The sequence below is a fragment of the Plasmodium gaboni genome, chromosome 11 (genome assembly GCF_001602025.1).
Source record: "Plasmodium gaboni strain SY75 chromosome 11, whole genome shotgun sequence".
Lineage (NCBI taxonomy): Eukaryota > Apicomplexa > Aconoidasida > Haemosporida > Plasmodiidae > Plasmodium > Plasmodium gaboni.
In genome coordinates, this window is record NC_031491.1 from 1,249,700 (window position 1) to 1,265,315 (window position 15,616).

General features: G+C 16.4%; 3 protein-coding genes across 4 annotated transcripts; 2 read left to right on the forward strand and 1 right to left on the reverse strand.

Annotated features, from left to right (window-relative positions):
• Positions 1-3,425: 3,425 nt before the first annotated feature.
• PGSY75_1136600 (hypothetical protein) lies at positions 3,426-7,205 on the forward strand (the record flags this gene model as incomplete). The annotated part of the gene is made up of 1 exon (XM_018786485.1): positions 3,426-7,205. The coding sequence occupies one exon, from the start codon at positions 3,426-3,428 to the stop codon at positions 7,203-7,205; it is 3,780 nt and encodes a 1,259-aa protein (XP_018641280.1).
• Positions 7,206-8,202: 997 nt separating this feature from the next.
• On the forward strand, positions 8,203-10,124 carry PGSY75_1136700 (hypothetical protein; the record flags this gene model as incomplete). Of its 2 annotated transcripts, XM_018786486.1 has the most annotated exons (7): positions 8,203-8,260; positions 8,377-8,620; positions 8,771-8,830; positions 8,931-9,031; positions 9,128-9,214; positions 9,305-9,383; positions 9,488-10,124. In XM_018786486.1, 7 exons carry the CDS (start codon positions 8,203-8,205, stop codon positions 10,122-10,124), a joined length of 1,266 nt encoding a protein of 421 aa, XP_018641281.1. The 2 variants fall into 2 exon arrangements, with proteins under 2 accessions (XP_018641281.1, XP_018641282.1); XM_018786487.1 differs by lacking the exon at positions 8,771-8,830.
• Positions 10,125-11,009: 885 nt separating this feature from the next.
• PGSY75_1136800 (putative DnaJ protein) lies at positions 11,010-12,715 on the reverse strand (the record flags this gene model as incomplete). Its single annotated transcript, XM_018786488.1, has 5 exons — positions 11,010-11,051; positions 11,171-11,229; positions 11,332-11,428; positions 11,531-11,659; positions 11,930-12,715. The coding sequence occupies 5 exons, from the start codon at positions 12,713-12,715 to the stop codon at positions 11,010-11,012; spliced, it is 1,113 nt and encodes a 370-aa protein (XP_018641283.1).
• Positions 12,716-15,616: the final 2,901 nt, after the last annotated feature.

The window sequence follows — 15,616 nt, forward strand, 5'->3', positions numbered from 1 at the left end:
AAAAAAAAAAAAAAAAAAAAAAAAAAAAAAAAAAAAAAAAAAAAAAAAAAAAAAAAAAATTAAAATTAAAAAAAAAAAAAAAAAAAAAAAAAAAAAAAAAAAAAAAAATAGTTGTCAATAATTAAATTTTTTTTTTTTTTTTTTTTTTCCTTTCATTTTATATTGATATATTATATATATATAATATATATATGTATAATTATTTATAAAGCTATTAAATAAAATAAAAAAATATTTTTATATATTAATATATATTATTTATTTATATATTATATATATATAATATATATTTAATATATTATATTGTGTTAAAATGAAAAACGCAATTATTTATGAAGAATAAAAAATTATATTATATATTTATATATATTAATAAATATTATAAAGCAATTTAAAATAAACTATATTTTTATATTAAATATATTTTTTAACATAAAATTTTGGAGGAATTTTTTTTTTTTTTTTTTTTATCTAATTTTTCTATTCAATAATAGTGTGTGTGATTATACAAAAAATAATTTTTTTTTTTTTTTTTTTTTATGTTTTACAAAGCAGAATAAAATATGTTATGTTTATTAATATGAATAGTACCATATGTTTATATAATTTTTAGAAGAATTTTTGTTTCTTAGGTTATAGGGTGTTTTATGTATATTTTTAGGTGAATAAAACATTTTCATATGTGTTAGTTGTTTGAAATATATTCTCCTAGTGATTTTTAATGTTTTATCTTTATAATTTAATGTGTTTATTTTATTTTTTTTTTTTTTAAAAGAGTATATATTTATTATACGTATTGGAATAATACTCGTTAAATGGTAAATATGGTTGTGTTTACATAATATGGTGTATAATACTTTATATATATAAATCTGTTTTCATTTTTTTTTTTTTTTTTAATACATATAAAAATGGAATATGAACGGTTAAAAACAATATATATATGTTTGTGTATATAGCAATTCTATATATTTTATTTAATATATCCGTATGTAATTCTTTAATTGGTTCATTATTTATTCATTTTAATTTTATGAGATTAATACATATATTTCTAGTATATAATAAAAATATATATTCATATATGTTATATATGAATTGTTCAGGTACATTTATATCTTTTTTTTTTTTTTTAATTAACTGTTCATATATATTTATAATTTTTTTTAAGACAATTTATCGTATTTATGCACACAAATATTATTAATTCCTTTATCATTAATGTTTGTCATTTTACACGTTTTTCACATTATTGCAGTATATGAAAATATATATATATATATATATATATATGTATATATTTTGTTAATTCTATTTTTTATATTAATGGAAATACATATATAAATTAGGTTAAAAATGTATCTTTCAACAGTAACAAATTAATTCATATGATTAAATATATAATATATATATATATATATATTTATCTATTTATATATATTTGTAGTTATATAATCGCCTTTATTACAATTATAAAAACATGAAGAAAAAAATTAGATGGTATATATTATGAATTATCAAATGAACCATATATTATTAACCATACAAAGTTAACATTTCGTACTTCGTGTATTTTTTTTTTTTTTTTTTTTTTTTTTTTTTTCCTTTTCTTTATTATCTTATTTAATTTATTTAAATATGAGGTTCACCTAAAATTTATACATATATATATATATATATATATAATACAATTGTCATATTTTATATGGACATAAATAAAAGAATATTATTCTTACAAAACTTACAAAATATATGTTGCTTCAAAATGTGTTTGCAGTATTATATTTTTAAAACCAAGGGGAGTATTATATAAAATAAATAAAGAAAGAATGAGAAACACATTTTATTTATAGGTTCATTATTTCAAATTATGGATATTTTTTTGTAAAAACAAAAAAATAATTAAAAATTTACAAATTTATAAAAAATAATTTCTCTTTATTTCAATTTACTAAAAATGTAATATAAAAAGCAAAACAAAAATATAATATAATAAAATAAAATATAAAATTTATGAAGCCGCTTAAGATTATTAAAGAAACTAATACAATAGATTATAATTATATAACATGTAAAATATTTTTAAAATAAAAATTTAGGTGACATAATTATTAGTTGTTATTCATAATTATACATAGAGTAAAAAACTTTTTTTTTTTTTTTTATAAACCAATGATTTGGTCCAAATATTATATAATTATGGTATAAAAAAATATATTTATAATATTTTTATTTTGAAAATGTTGCAAAGAGAAATTATATAAAAAAAAATATAAAGGTTATGTTTTTGTTATATATTATATAAACAAATAATTTTTTTATATATCATTACTTATAATATAATATAAATTATATATATATATATATATATATATATGTATATTCTTTTTTTCTGTTATATATATGTTCAATAAAATAAATAGGAAATCATAATATTATTATAACATTGTCAAGAAATAGAATAAAAAGTATGTATATCCTATAATAATTATTCTTTATAGGCATAATATTATTATATATATAAATTCATTTTACAATAAATATAATAATATATAAGAAATATAATTTTATATGTTTTCTTTTTTTTATTCACCTATTCTATTCTTCAATTGCTGCATATATAATATATTATATATAATATATTATATTATAATTATATTCATATATAATATATAATTATATATATATATTTATATATATAATATTATAAGATAGAAATTAAATATCATATTATAATACTGTTATAATTCTTAAATAATAAAAAAATATATAAATATATATATATATTATATTTTTTTAAATACCATAAATTATAACAAATGGATGAATTAATAATGTATATAAAGATAATGTAAAAATATATATTTTTATATACGTATAAAAAGAAACACTTTATATAAATCTATATTTTGTTATAAATTTATATAAAAAAAGAAAGAAAAGAAAAATCTATATTTTATATGTTGATCTTTTATATATATAACATTTTGTATTATTTATGATTATATATCTGTAAAAAAAAAAAAAAAAAAAAAAAAAAAGAATATGTTTATAAATATAATATATATATGTATAATTAATTAATTAAATGTTTTATTATATTTTAAAATATTTAAGAACTATACGTTTTGCGACATATATATATATTTATATATATATATTAATATATTTATAACTTTTTTGAAAGATTGTTTATTTTATTTCTTCGAATTGGAAAATATTATAAAAGAGAATAGTTGACATATGAAATGATAAACTTAATAGAAAGAAAATATAAAATAAATTATAAAAATTATATAGTTATATAATTTGAAATATTGTGATGTGAATATATAATATATTGATAAGTGAAATAAAATAAATAAATATAAATATATATATATATATATTTCTTTTTATTTTATATACATTTAAGATTAAGAATCATGGATTACAATGGACTTGTTCTTAAAGTAGAAGGTAACGAGTTGTTAATAAATCAAGTGAATAATGAAGGTACTAAAAGGAATTTTAATTTATATTTATATAAATTAAAAAGTAAAAATGACAAATTAAGATATTATGAAATAAATAATTGTATAACATCTGAAAATTATGTTAAGGGATATATAAATGAGAATAGTAATATGATATTACTTTATGATGAACAGTTTTATATATATGATAATGAGAAGAAAAAGAAAAGTTGTTTAATAAATTTAAGTGATTGTGAACCAGTAGATTTTATATATTTTAAGAAACATTTAATATTTATTGAAAATAAAAAAATATCTTTATTTCAAGCCAAACAAAATGGAAAAAGTATGGTCATGTTAAATTTAAAAGATATACCATTAAAAATTAATTTTTGTTCCTATAAAAATTTATTCTATTTATGTACAAGTAAGAGATTATATTTTTTAAAATTAATTTATGTAAAAGAAAACAAAACATTAAAAGTCAAAAATACAAATATGAGTCTTCCTATTAAAAATATAAATGATCAATATGCATATCACTCATACAGAAATTTATTCCATAAAATCGATCAGCACTATAAGGAAGTTATACATGTCTGTTGTTATTCTGATCGAGAAGTTATTATTTATAAATTTGTAAAGGGGCAATATAAAAATAAAAAAAAATGTTTACACAAATTAGCTATAAAGGAATTTAATAATGACAAAATTCGTGGCGCATTCTTTTTTAAAGTCAAATTGGAAAATAATCTTAAACAAAAAAACAGAACAAGTGGTTATATAAATGATACGACTGGTGATAGCAACACCAACCATAATAATAATAATATTGATAATATTGATAATATTGATAATATTGGTAATAATAATAATAATAATAACAACAATCATCATAATAATATTAATATTGCTCAAAACACAATTGATGACAATCACTTAAATGAACCAACTGATGACGAAGATATCATCAAATTATACCTATTAATATATAACCAATGTGGAAAAGTTTTGATTTATTTTATTGATTACTTAAATGAGAAATATTTTAAATTTGGATTAACTCATATCAAAAACGAATTTGTTGTATATATGCAACTACCATTTAAACCATTTTATATATATAATACATCCGATATATTTACAAAAAGAGTAATAAAACAAAAAAATATTATACAAAAAAAAAAAAAGTTATCAAATAATTATAATAAATATTTAGAATATATATTAAATAAAGAAGTATATGTTAAAAATCATTTTTTCCTTGAGTGTGTTTTAGTAGAAGAAAAATATGCAACTATTTACACTATTCAAATTAACCATCAATTTTTATCAAATCTTGTAGAGGGACAAGTATTAGTTTGTATGGATTCAAAAGATTCAAATCATAAAATGATGGCAATAAAAGAAAAAAATGAAAATACTGATAATAACAATGAGAATGGTAATCAATCTAAATTAAGTCAAATGTTAAAAGAATCAAAATTTTCTTGTTATTCTGATAGTGATTCTTACATAGATAGTGAAATCACATGGACCGATAGTGAAGAAGTAAGTGAGAACTTATCATTTTATACAGATACAGATTCACAAGTAGAAAATGGTATAGATAAAAATGAAAACACAAAGGATAACATAAATGATGATAAGAAAATAAATCAAAATAATAAAGAAGACAATCATAATAATAAAATCAATTCAGTAGAATTATCATTACATACTGATACTTGTTTAAAATCAGATGAAGAAGAATCTAATGTTACAACTTATTTGAATAATTTCAAAAGTAGTGACATACAAAAGGATGATATAAATAAAGAGTTAGATGAAAATATAACATATGTAGAAGAATGTACTACTAATAAGGAAAATATTGATATGATGAATAAATATGATGAACATGTAAGTGATATATATAACGATGAAATTATTTCTGAGAACAACATAAAATTTTCTGAAGATAATTCTTATATAAATAAAGAAATGTGTTTACCATCCAAAAATATAAATGAAGAAGAAGTAGACGATGAAGTGACACATTTCGAAATAGGCGTTGAATCAAAATTAAATTTACAAGACAATCATATAAATCAAGTGGAAGAGAATAAATCAAATATAAATTCGTTACAAGAAAATACTGATATATATATCAAAGATAATAATAATAATAATATATCATGTAATGGATATGTTGATGTGGTAAATCATAAAAATATTGATAATATAAATGATACAAATAATAAATTAGGAAATATTACAGAAGATGATTTTAATATTTATGCTAATAAGAATACTATGGAAAATATGTCAGAAATGGAAATGAATAATTCAGTTCCTAAAGATATAAATATGTATTACGCAACACAATATAAAAATTCCAGTGATGGATCATATAATTCTTCTTCATCCATGCAAAATGCAAACATGAAAAAATCAGGATATTCTCACTCGAGGGACGAAAATAGCGAAGATATGTATTATATTAGTGATGGCGAAGGCGAATATTATGACTTAAAAAAAAATATGGATGATGAGACGGAAGATGAAATGAATGATGAAACGGATGATGAAATAAAAGATGAAGTAAAAGATGAAATAGATGAGGGAATAGATGATAAAATAGATGATGAAGTAAATGATAAAATAGATGATAAAATAGATGATGAAATAAATGATGAAGTAAATGATAAAATAGATGATAAAGTAGATGATAAGATAGATGATGAAATATATGAGGGAATAGATAAAATAAAAGATGAAGTAAAAGATGAAATAGATGTTAAAATAGATGATAAAGTAGATGATAAAGTAGATGATAAAGTAAATGATAAAATAAATGATAATATAAATGATAATATAAATGATAATATAAATGATGAAATAAAAGAATATAAACCAGACATGCAGGAATTAAATTGCGAGATAACTGATAAAGAACTAATTCAAAATGAGAATATTGAACAAATTAATAAGAAGGATAATATTAAGAGTGATAATGATAACAGTGGTTATAATGATGATAATAAAAATTTAGAGAAGAAAAGCAAAAAAAAAAGAAAAAAAGAAAAAGAGAGTATAGAAGAAGTTATAACAACAGATCATGAATCCTCAAAAAATATTAGAGAAGGAAAAAAAATCAAGATATATGAAATAGAGAATGAAACAAAGCAAAATGTACAAAAAATAGAAACTGAAAAACAAAATAATAATATTTCAAAAGGTAAAAAAGATGTAGATGCTATATTTTCTGATTTAGATATGGAATCATGTAATAATTCTACAAATGAATTAAATAATACGTTAGGAAATAAAACTAAATATAATTTCACAACAATGTCATCTATGATTAAACTTAATATTTCTTTAAAAAGATATTACAATTTGATTGATTTAATTAATGTAAAAGATTATAAATTAGTTAAAAAAACCATTGCTAATCTTGGTAAAAAATATTGTATTAAATTATTAGAATTTCTTTTAGATGCATTACTTATAAATAAATATTTTATGAACAGGTTTTATATATGGATTAAAAATATTTGTAAACAACATAAAGATGTACTAAAATCAAAAAAATATCGTAAACTAATAACAAAAATATCAGAATTAGCCAACAGTAATTTAAAAAATGAAGAAATATTAAACCATGTTATTGATAAAATAAATTTTACAATAGATCATATAATTAAAAATCAAGTTTTTGATAATGTAGAAGTACTCAATTATAGAGATGGAACAATAATAAAATGATACCACAAAAAAAAAAAATATATATATATATATATATATATATGAAATAAAATAATATATATATATATATATATATAAGATAAGTCATTTATTATTCCTCTTTAATTTTCCTTTTTCTTTTCTTTTTTGAAGAAGAAAATATCATTCTAATTTGGTTCATTTTTTTTTCTAAAATGTTATAAATAATATATATATTTATATTTATTTATTTATTTATTTATTTATATTTATGTCTATTAATTTATGTTTTAATTTATTTATTTAATTAATTGCCTCTTTTTTTTCTTTTTTTTTTTTTTTGTATATATACTTCCACGTTAAAAAATATATAGAGGAAGTGTTGTATTTATAATTCATACTTATTAATTAAAATATATAATTTTATTTATTTTTTTTTATAATTATTTAAAAATTAAAATTTTATAAATATTAATTCTTAGAACATAATATTAAAAAGTTACATATTATTTTTTTTTTTTTGATAATTTTTTTTTTTTTTTTTTTTTTCACCATTAAAAAATGAGCAAAAATAACAAAATAAAATATTTTTGAACGAATAAGAAAAAAAAAAAAAAAAATAGAAAAAATTAAAAAATTAATTCATTATATTTTTTTATATTGTCTGTTTTTTTTTTTTTTTTTTTTTTTATATATCTAACAGTTTTGAATATATATATTTTTATTCATTTATAGAATAACTATTTATTTATGTATTATAATATTTAAAAATAATATAATTTTAATGAATTTAAAAAAACAAAATAAAACAAAATGAATAATTTTATATTTAAAAATATAGTGCAATTATTCTAATGTGTTGTATATAGATAAATTGTATGAAAAAAATATTTATATATAATACCAATAATATGAATTTATAAATATTGGTATAATAATTATTCAATACAATTATGGTAAAAAAGTTTAGTTTTAAGATTTAAATTTTTTTTTTTTTTTTCTTTATTTCTAAAAGATACACCCCGAAAAAAAAAAAAAAATGGATAAATTAATAAAAGAAAATATTAATGATGTTTTTTTATCCTACAATGATATGAGTAATTTTAAAATTTTGAAATGTATATATAAAGTATCACACATGTGTACACATATACATATATTACCACATTTTTCTTATATTTATTCCCATTTTATATTTCCATAATATTTATAGTACAAGATAACGAAAGCGAAAGCAGTGAGGAATCATTCAAAGATGTAAATAATTATTTACAACAATCTAGTGATTCTCATTCTATATATTCTTATGAAAGTGAAAATTCATATATTTTTAATAAAAATTCTGAAGATGAAAAAACAGCTCCAATTATTTCATATGTTAGTCAAAATTATATTTGCAAGAAAGAAAGGAAATATAAAAAATCCTACACAGCTAGCTATATTAATAATATGAACAGGTTAATAAAAAAAAAAAAAAAAAAAAAAAAAAAAAATATTAAAAATAAAAATAAAAAATATGAATGGCTAGTATAATATATATAACTATAATAAAATTGTCGTTATAATATTTTAAAACACATATTTTTTTATATATTTACGTATGATAGTATTGAGAATTTCCCTTTTAAAAGTTACGGACATGTACCTAGTATATCTGATAAGATAAAGTAAGTTTTTAAGTTATATATGTATATATATATATATATATATATATATATGTATATGTATATGTGTTTATAATATATACTTTACATTTTGTAACGTCAGAGAATTAAACAATTTTCAATGGAAACCTTTAGGGAAAAATGTTCCTAAAATATCCTTAATAAATTTATCACATAAAAAAGCATGGGATATAGGAAAAGAAGGTATGTTATTAAATTTATGGAAAAATTAACAAATGAAACTAATAGACTATATATATGTATATAAATATTTATTTATATATATATTTTTATGAATAGGTTGTAATGGAATACTGATAAAGAATTTATTTGAAAGTTACAAAAAGACAAAATTAAATTATATGGTATTAGACGGTACTAATTTAGGTATGTAAAAAATGAAAAGTATAGGTTTATATTTTCTTCCATATGAACATATATATATATATATTATTTAAATAATATTTTATTCTGTAGATAAATTTTTAACTGTGTATTCGCGTACTTATCAAGAAACCATTAATGGTGTAAATCCAAGTGTACTAAAAACATTCAGGTAGTGTCTTACAAATAGAATAATCTTTTACTTAATAATATATTATGATATATATATGTATAATTTGTTTTTTTTTTTTTTTATTTTTTTTTTTTTTAATGTAGCTTTTTTGATTTAGAAGAAGGGTACTTCTTTTATGATGTTAAAAGTATTCATTTATTTAAAAAAGGGAAAAAAAAGAATAAAGAGAGAAGTGTTATATTGAAGGATTTAAATGATTCATTTTATAATGCAATACTTATATGTATGAATGAAATAATAAAATATTTAAAAATATGTGATTTTAAAAATAATTTAAAGAGTAAAATAAAAATTGAGAAAAATGATAGTGATACATCATCGGGAACATCCATAACAGAAGTAGATGAAAAAACCTATTTTGTTAAATCTGTCAAAAATGAAAAAAATCTTTATAATAATAATATGAAAAGTGTTATCACAACCAATAAAAGAAAAACATTACAAAAAAATAATATTTTAATAAATGATATAATTCCTAATAATATAGTTAAAAAAAATTATGTTTCATTTAAGGACAGGAATAATAAGAATAAGGAAAAAATTCAAATAGCACACAACGTTTTTTCAAATAATACAGAAGAAAGTGGATATAAATATTTAAAGGATATAATAAAAAAAGAAGAAAATGAGTTAAAACAAAATGACGAGTTATATAATAATAGCTATAGTGGGTATTCATCCCATACATCAGTTAGTGTTAATCAAGATATCTTGAGATAAACAGGATGAATTGAAAAGACAAAAAAAAAGGAAACAAAATAAAGATGGCATCTACTATTTTTATATTAATTATATTTTGTTATATCACAAATATATATATATATATATATATATATATATATATATATATATATTTCGTATGTATTTTTATAATGAAAGTTAAACATTTAAAAAAAACTTAAAATTTGCTACAAATTTAATTTCTTTTTATGCAGCTTGTTTAAAAAGTAATAATAAAAAGAATTATATAATTTTACTAATGTAACTATAAAAATTAGAATTAAATATTATATGAGCTTTAAAAGATGGAACAAAAAAAAAAAAAAAATAATAAAAAAAGAAAGAAAGATATATGTCTTTTTTATATTGATTATAAAAAAATTAAAGAAAAAATAAAGTATTCAATAAAAAATTTATTTTTTTTTATACATACAACAATTTCTACAAAATTTCATAATATAAACAAAGAGTATAATTAAAAAAAAAAAAGAAAAAAAAAAAAAAAAAAAATTGGAAAATAATATATACGAAATGATTATTAGAAATAATAAATAAATAATTAAATAAATAAATAAAAAAGGTTAAATAAATAGATAAGAATTAATACGTATAATATTAATAATTCTTTGTTTCGTTTTTTCTTTTGGAAATATATACCTTTTCTTAACAATTAAAACATAGGTATATAAGATATGTATTATTATATAAATAATTAAATAAGATCAAATATATATCATTTAAAAGATATTCATAAACACATTTAAAACAATAAAGAAATTATACATCTATAAAAGAATTATATAGGTGTATATTTTTCGTGTTGTCTTTTTTTATTTTATTTTTTTTAAGGATTTAATTTTTCATTGTAAAATAAAAATTTTTCAATCATCTCTTTTTTAATTTTAAAATATAGTTATTGTATTGTTCCTAAAAAAAAAGAAAAATTACATATATATTATATATATATATTATATATTTGTGTTCAGGATTTGGATCAATATAATACACTTTTCAACTATTAAATATAAAATTTTATATCAACTTACTTCTAATGTTTTTAATTTCATACAACTTTCAGGGATGTCTTTATAATTTATTTTTTGTTCTGAAAAAGTAAATAAATAAATAAATAAATAAATAAAACATATATATAAATATATATATAAGGAATATATATTTTTTTCATCAGTAAAAGTTATATTCTTACGATATTTAGATTTTTCCCTATAGTAATCATTTTTTATTTTCTTTGTTAAAATATGGCATTCATGCTCATAGTATTTGTATTCGACTTCATACTCAATCTGTAAAAATAAATAAAAATAAATATATATATAAAACATATATATATATAAATACATATATATATATATATATATATTTTTTTTTATGTAAAAAAAAATTACTTGAAAACGTGAATGACTATTTCGAGGATAATTATAATTAAATGTTCTTTTTGTATAAAACCGTATATTGTTTAATGAGGTATAATTTATTGTATCAAAATAATTTGTTTTCTGAAGAGAATAAACAGCCTAAGGAAAAAAAAAAAAAATTAAATAATTATGTTCTATATATACCTTTAATATAGTTCCTTGTATAAACAGTAATATATATAATATGTAATTTTACTTAGAAAAACATAATTATTTTCTTAAATACAAATATTATAATATTCATGATTCCAAAAAAAAAATATATATATATATATATATATATATATATATATATATCTATATATATATGTTTGTGATGAAAAAATTGTAGAATATCTATGGCTTCATTTCTTTTTTTAATAATATTACCTTGGGCTGCTCAAAATGACTTGACAAAAAGAATATAAGAAACATGATTAAAAATATTAATATTTGAACAAAAGAATAATTTCGTTGTGCATTATTAGCACTATTAGTATTATTATTATTAGAATATGATCTATTTGAATTTATATGTGTTCTGAAGTTTGTATTATTACAGGTTGCAAAATTAAGACCAAAAATATTACGAAATAAATCTTCAGGTGTAAATGTATCATCATTATAATAATAATGTGTTGTTCTATAAGTAGTATGATGACCATGTTCATCTATATTATTATCATATTCATATCTTTTTTCTTTATTTATTAAATGTTGAAATGCTTTAGAAACTTTTTTAAAAGCTTCTTCAGCTCCTTTATCTTTATTTTTATCCGGATGATATAATTTAGCTAATTTTTTATATGCACCTTTTATAGTTTCATCATTACTATTTTTTGGTATACCTAAGATTTCATAATAATTATTTGTTCTTAATATTTTTTCTAAACATTCATCTTTTTTCCTGAAACGTTCATGTAAATTATTTGTAGAGTCTCTACTAAATGTACTACTAGTAGTATTATTATTATTATATGTAGTTTTTTCAGTTCCTATATGTTCACTTTTATTTATTTCGTCTTCACATGTTTTTAATTGTTCTGTTATATCTATATCTGGAAACATTCGTTTTGCTTTTAAAAATAAATTTTTTGCATGACTAAAATTCCCATTTTTCATATACTTGCAAGCTAAATTGAAACACTCATAGGCATCATCCTTATTACTAATCATTTTAATTATAATTTAATTATATTTTAATTATGTCCCTGTCTTATTATTATATTTGTACTACTATATATATATATATATATATATATATATTTTATTATTTTTTATATTACACTTTGATTATTTCCCACTGTCAAAACGCTTATAAATATAAACATAGAAATTACAAGAATATAACAAGTAAGTTCTTTTTAGTTGATTCCTATAAACTTCGTTCACGCATAAATCATAATTTACACATATCAATATATTTACAAACTGAACATAATATATATAAATATATATATATATATATATATTTATGTGTGTGTATGTATTTTGTATATTTATTCTAATACAAATTTGAATATTATATATGTGAAAAAAAATAAAAAATAAAAATATAAAGTAATCATATAATCAGTTTATATATTTTTCTGTTTCTGTTTCTTTTTTTTTATATCTTGTATCTTTAAAATCAATATTCTTGTACTTAAAATGCTTGTTCTGTTCTGTTTTTTTAAAATATACATATATAATATATATATATATAAACTACTTATTTTATTTGTTTTTTATTCGGCACAACTTTTATAACTTTGGCGAATCTGTTACATTCTTTTATATATATTATAACCATATATTATATTTTATATTTTTTGTTAAATATATTTTCAAAAATTCAAAATATACATATATAAATATATATATATATATATTTATTGAAAAATGTATTTTAATTTTTGTAAAAAATAAAATATAAATATGTATATGGAATGTTAATTAAAAAACATATTGGTAATAAATTAAATAATTCTTTTATATTATATTCCAAATTTATATTTTATTTTTAATAAAAAAAAAAAAAAAAAAAAAGCAGGGGTAAAATATAAAATCATGTACATATATGTATATAATTGTGTATTTATAATAATATATTGTTTATTATATAAAATATTTATATATATATAAATATATATGTCTCAAGTTCCAGAACGGACAATATATTTTATTAAACAGCTTTTAAAAAATTTTTAAAATCCTTTGTTACTTTTTTAAAAAAGATTTAAATACATAAAAAAATTAATATATATATATATATATATATATATAACATATTTTACATAAGTTTCATTTATGTTCAGGTATAAAATTATTTTTACAAATATATTATATAATTATAAAAAAAACTAAAAAAATAAAGCTAAATATGATAAAATATCATATATATTTTTCTTTATTATATTTATAATTCTTTTCCATTAATAAATCTTTATATACAGTCAATAATCAATATTTATAATTTGATACAGAATATAATTTATTTTCTTATATCATTTTTTTTTTTTTTTTAATTTTACATGAAATATCATACTTCACAAAAAATACGAGCTAAAATAAATTTACATTTTCTTTTTTTTTTTTTTGTTTTTTTCTTATAAAATATTTTATATATTTATAAATCCTAATACATTTTTTTTTTTTTTTTTTTTACCTATAAATGATATATTATATATTATATAAAATTATATATTGTGATTTTATTATGTTTTAATAAATAAAAAATTTTCACATATAAGAACAATATTAAAAGCTCAATATATAATATTTATAATATATATATAATATATATGTATATATATTATATTATATATATATATATATATATAATAATTAAACAATATATATATTATAAATATATATTTATAATATATACTATATAATATATATATATATATATATATATATATATATATGGTTTTATATTTAGTAAATAAAAAAATAATACCTTTGTAATTATATAAGAGTATATTATTATATATATAAATATAATAATAAGGAAGTTTCCACATATAATATATATTACAATTTTTTTTTTTTTTTTTATTATTTTACACCTTAAAAAATATATATACAAAAATAAAATAAAAAATAGAAGAATTAAATAAAAATTATATATATATTATATATATATAATCATATTTCTTAATATTTTATCTTATGGACATGAATAATATATAATTTGCAAATTATATATAAAATACAATTATAATTGTTATTTTATTGAATTAATATTATTTTTCATTTTTATAAAACCTATTATATTACCAAAAAAAAAAAAAATTAAAAAATAAAATAAATATCCATGTTTCTATATTTATTCCTTTTTTATAAAAAGATTAAAAAGAAAACGAGATAATTGGAAGGGATATGAAAAAATAAAGAATAAGTATTGTATTTTATATTATTTATAAAATGAAAGTATATATTGTTATAATATATTTACATTTATAATGTTCGTAAAATGTTATATATATATATATATATATATATATATATACATATATGTTTATGTTAAGCTCCTGTGTGTTTCTATAATTTGAATAAATTCTATATGTGTTTGTATAAGATTCTTTTTGTTCGTACGTTGAAAATAAATATTTATATATAATATATTATATTTTTAAATTTTTATTATAAATGTTAATCTATATTTTAAATCATAAACCTTTAAAACTGATGAAAATTTATTTAAAGCACATCATATATATTATGATTATATACTTTCATACGAAATTCTTGAAATTTATAATATATATATATATATTTTACGTTATATATCTTTTTTTCCTTAATCCTTTTTATTTTTAATTCACTTTAATATTTTCCTCTTCTTCATTTTTTTTTTCTTGTTACAGAATAAAAAAAAAAAGAAATTATAATAAAACAATGACAAAACAAACATATTTTTATATACCAAATTATTGTACTTTTTTTTTTTTTTTTCTTTTTTTTGTTCTAAAATTTAGGTGTATATAATTGTACATTTTTGAAATTATCCACTATGTTACAAATAATTTGTTTTCATTTTATATATATTAAAAATTATATTAATTTAAATATATAAGAATTTTTTTTTTTTTT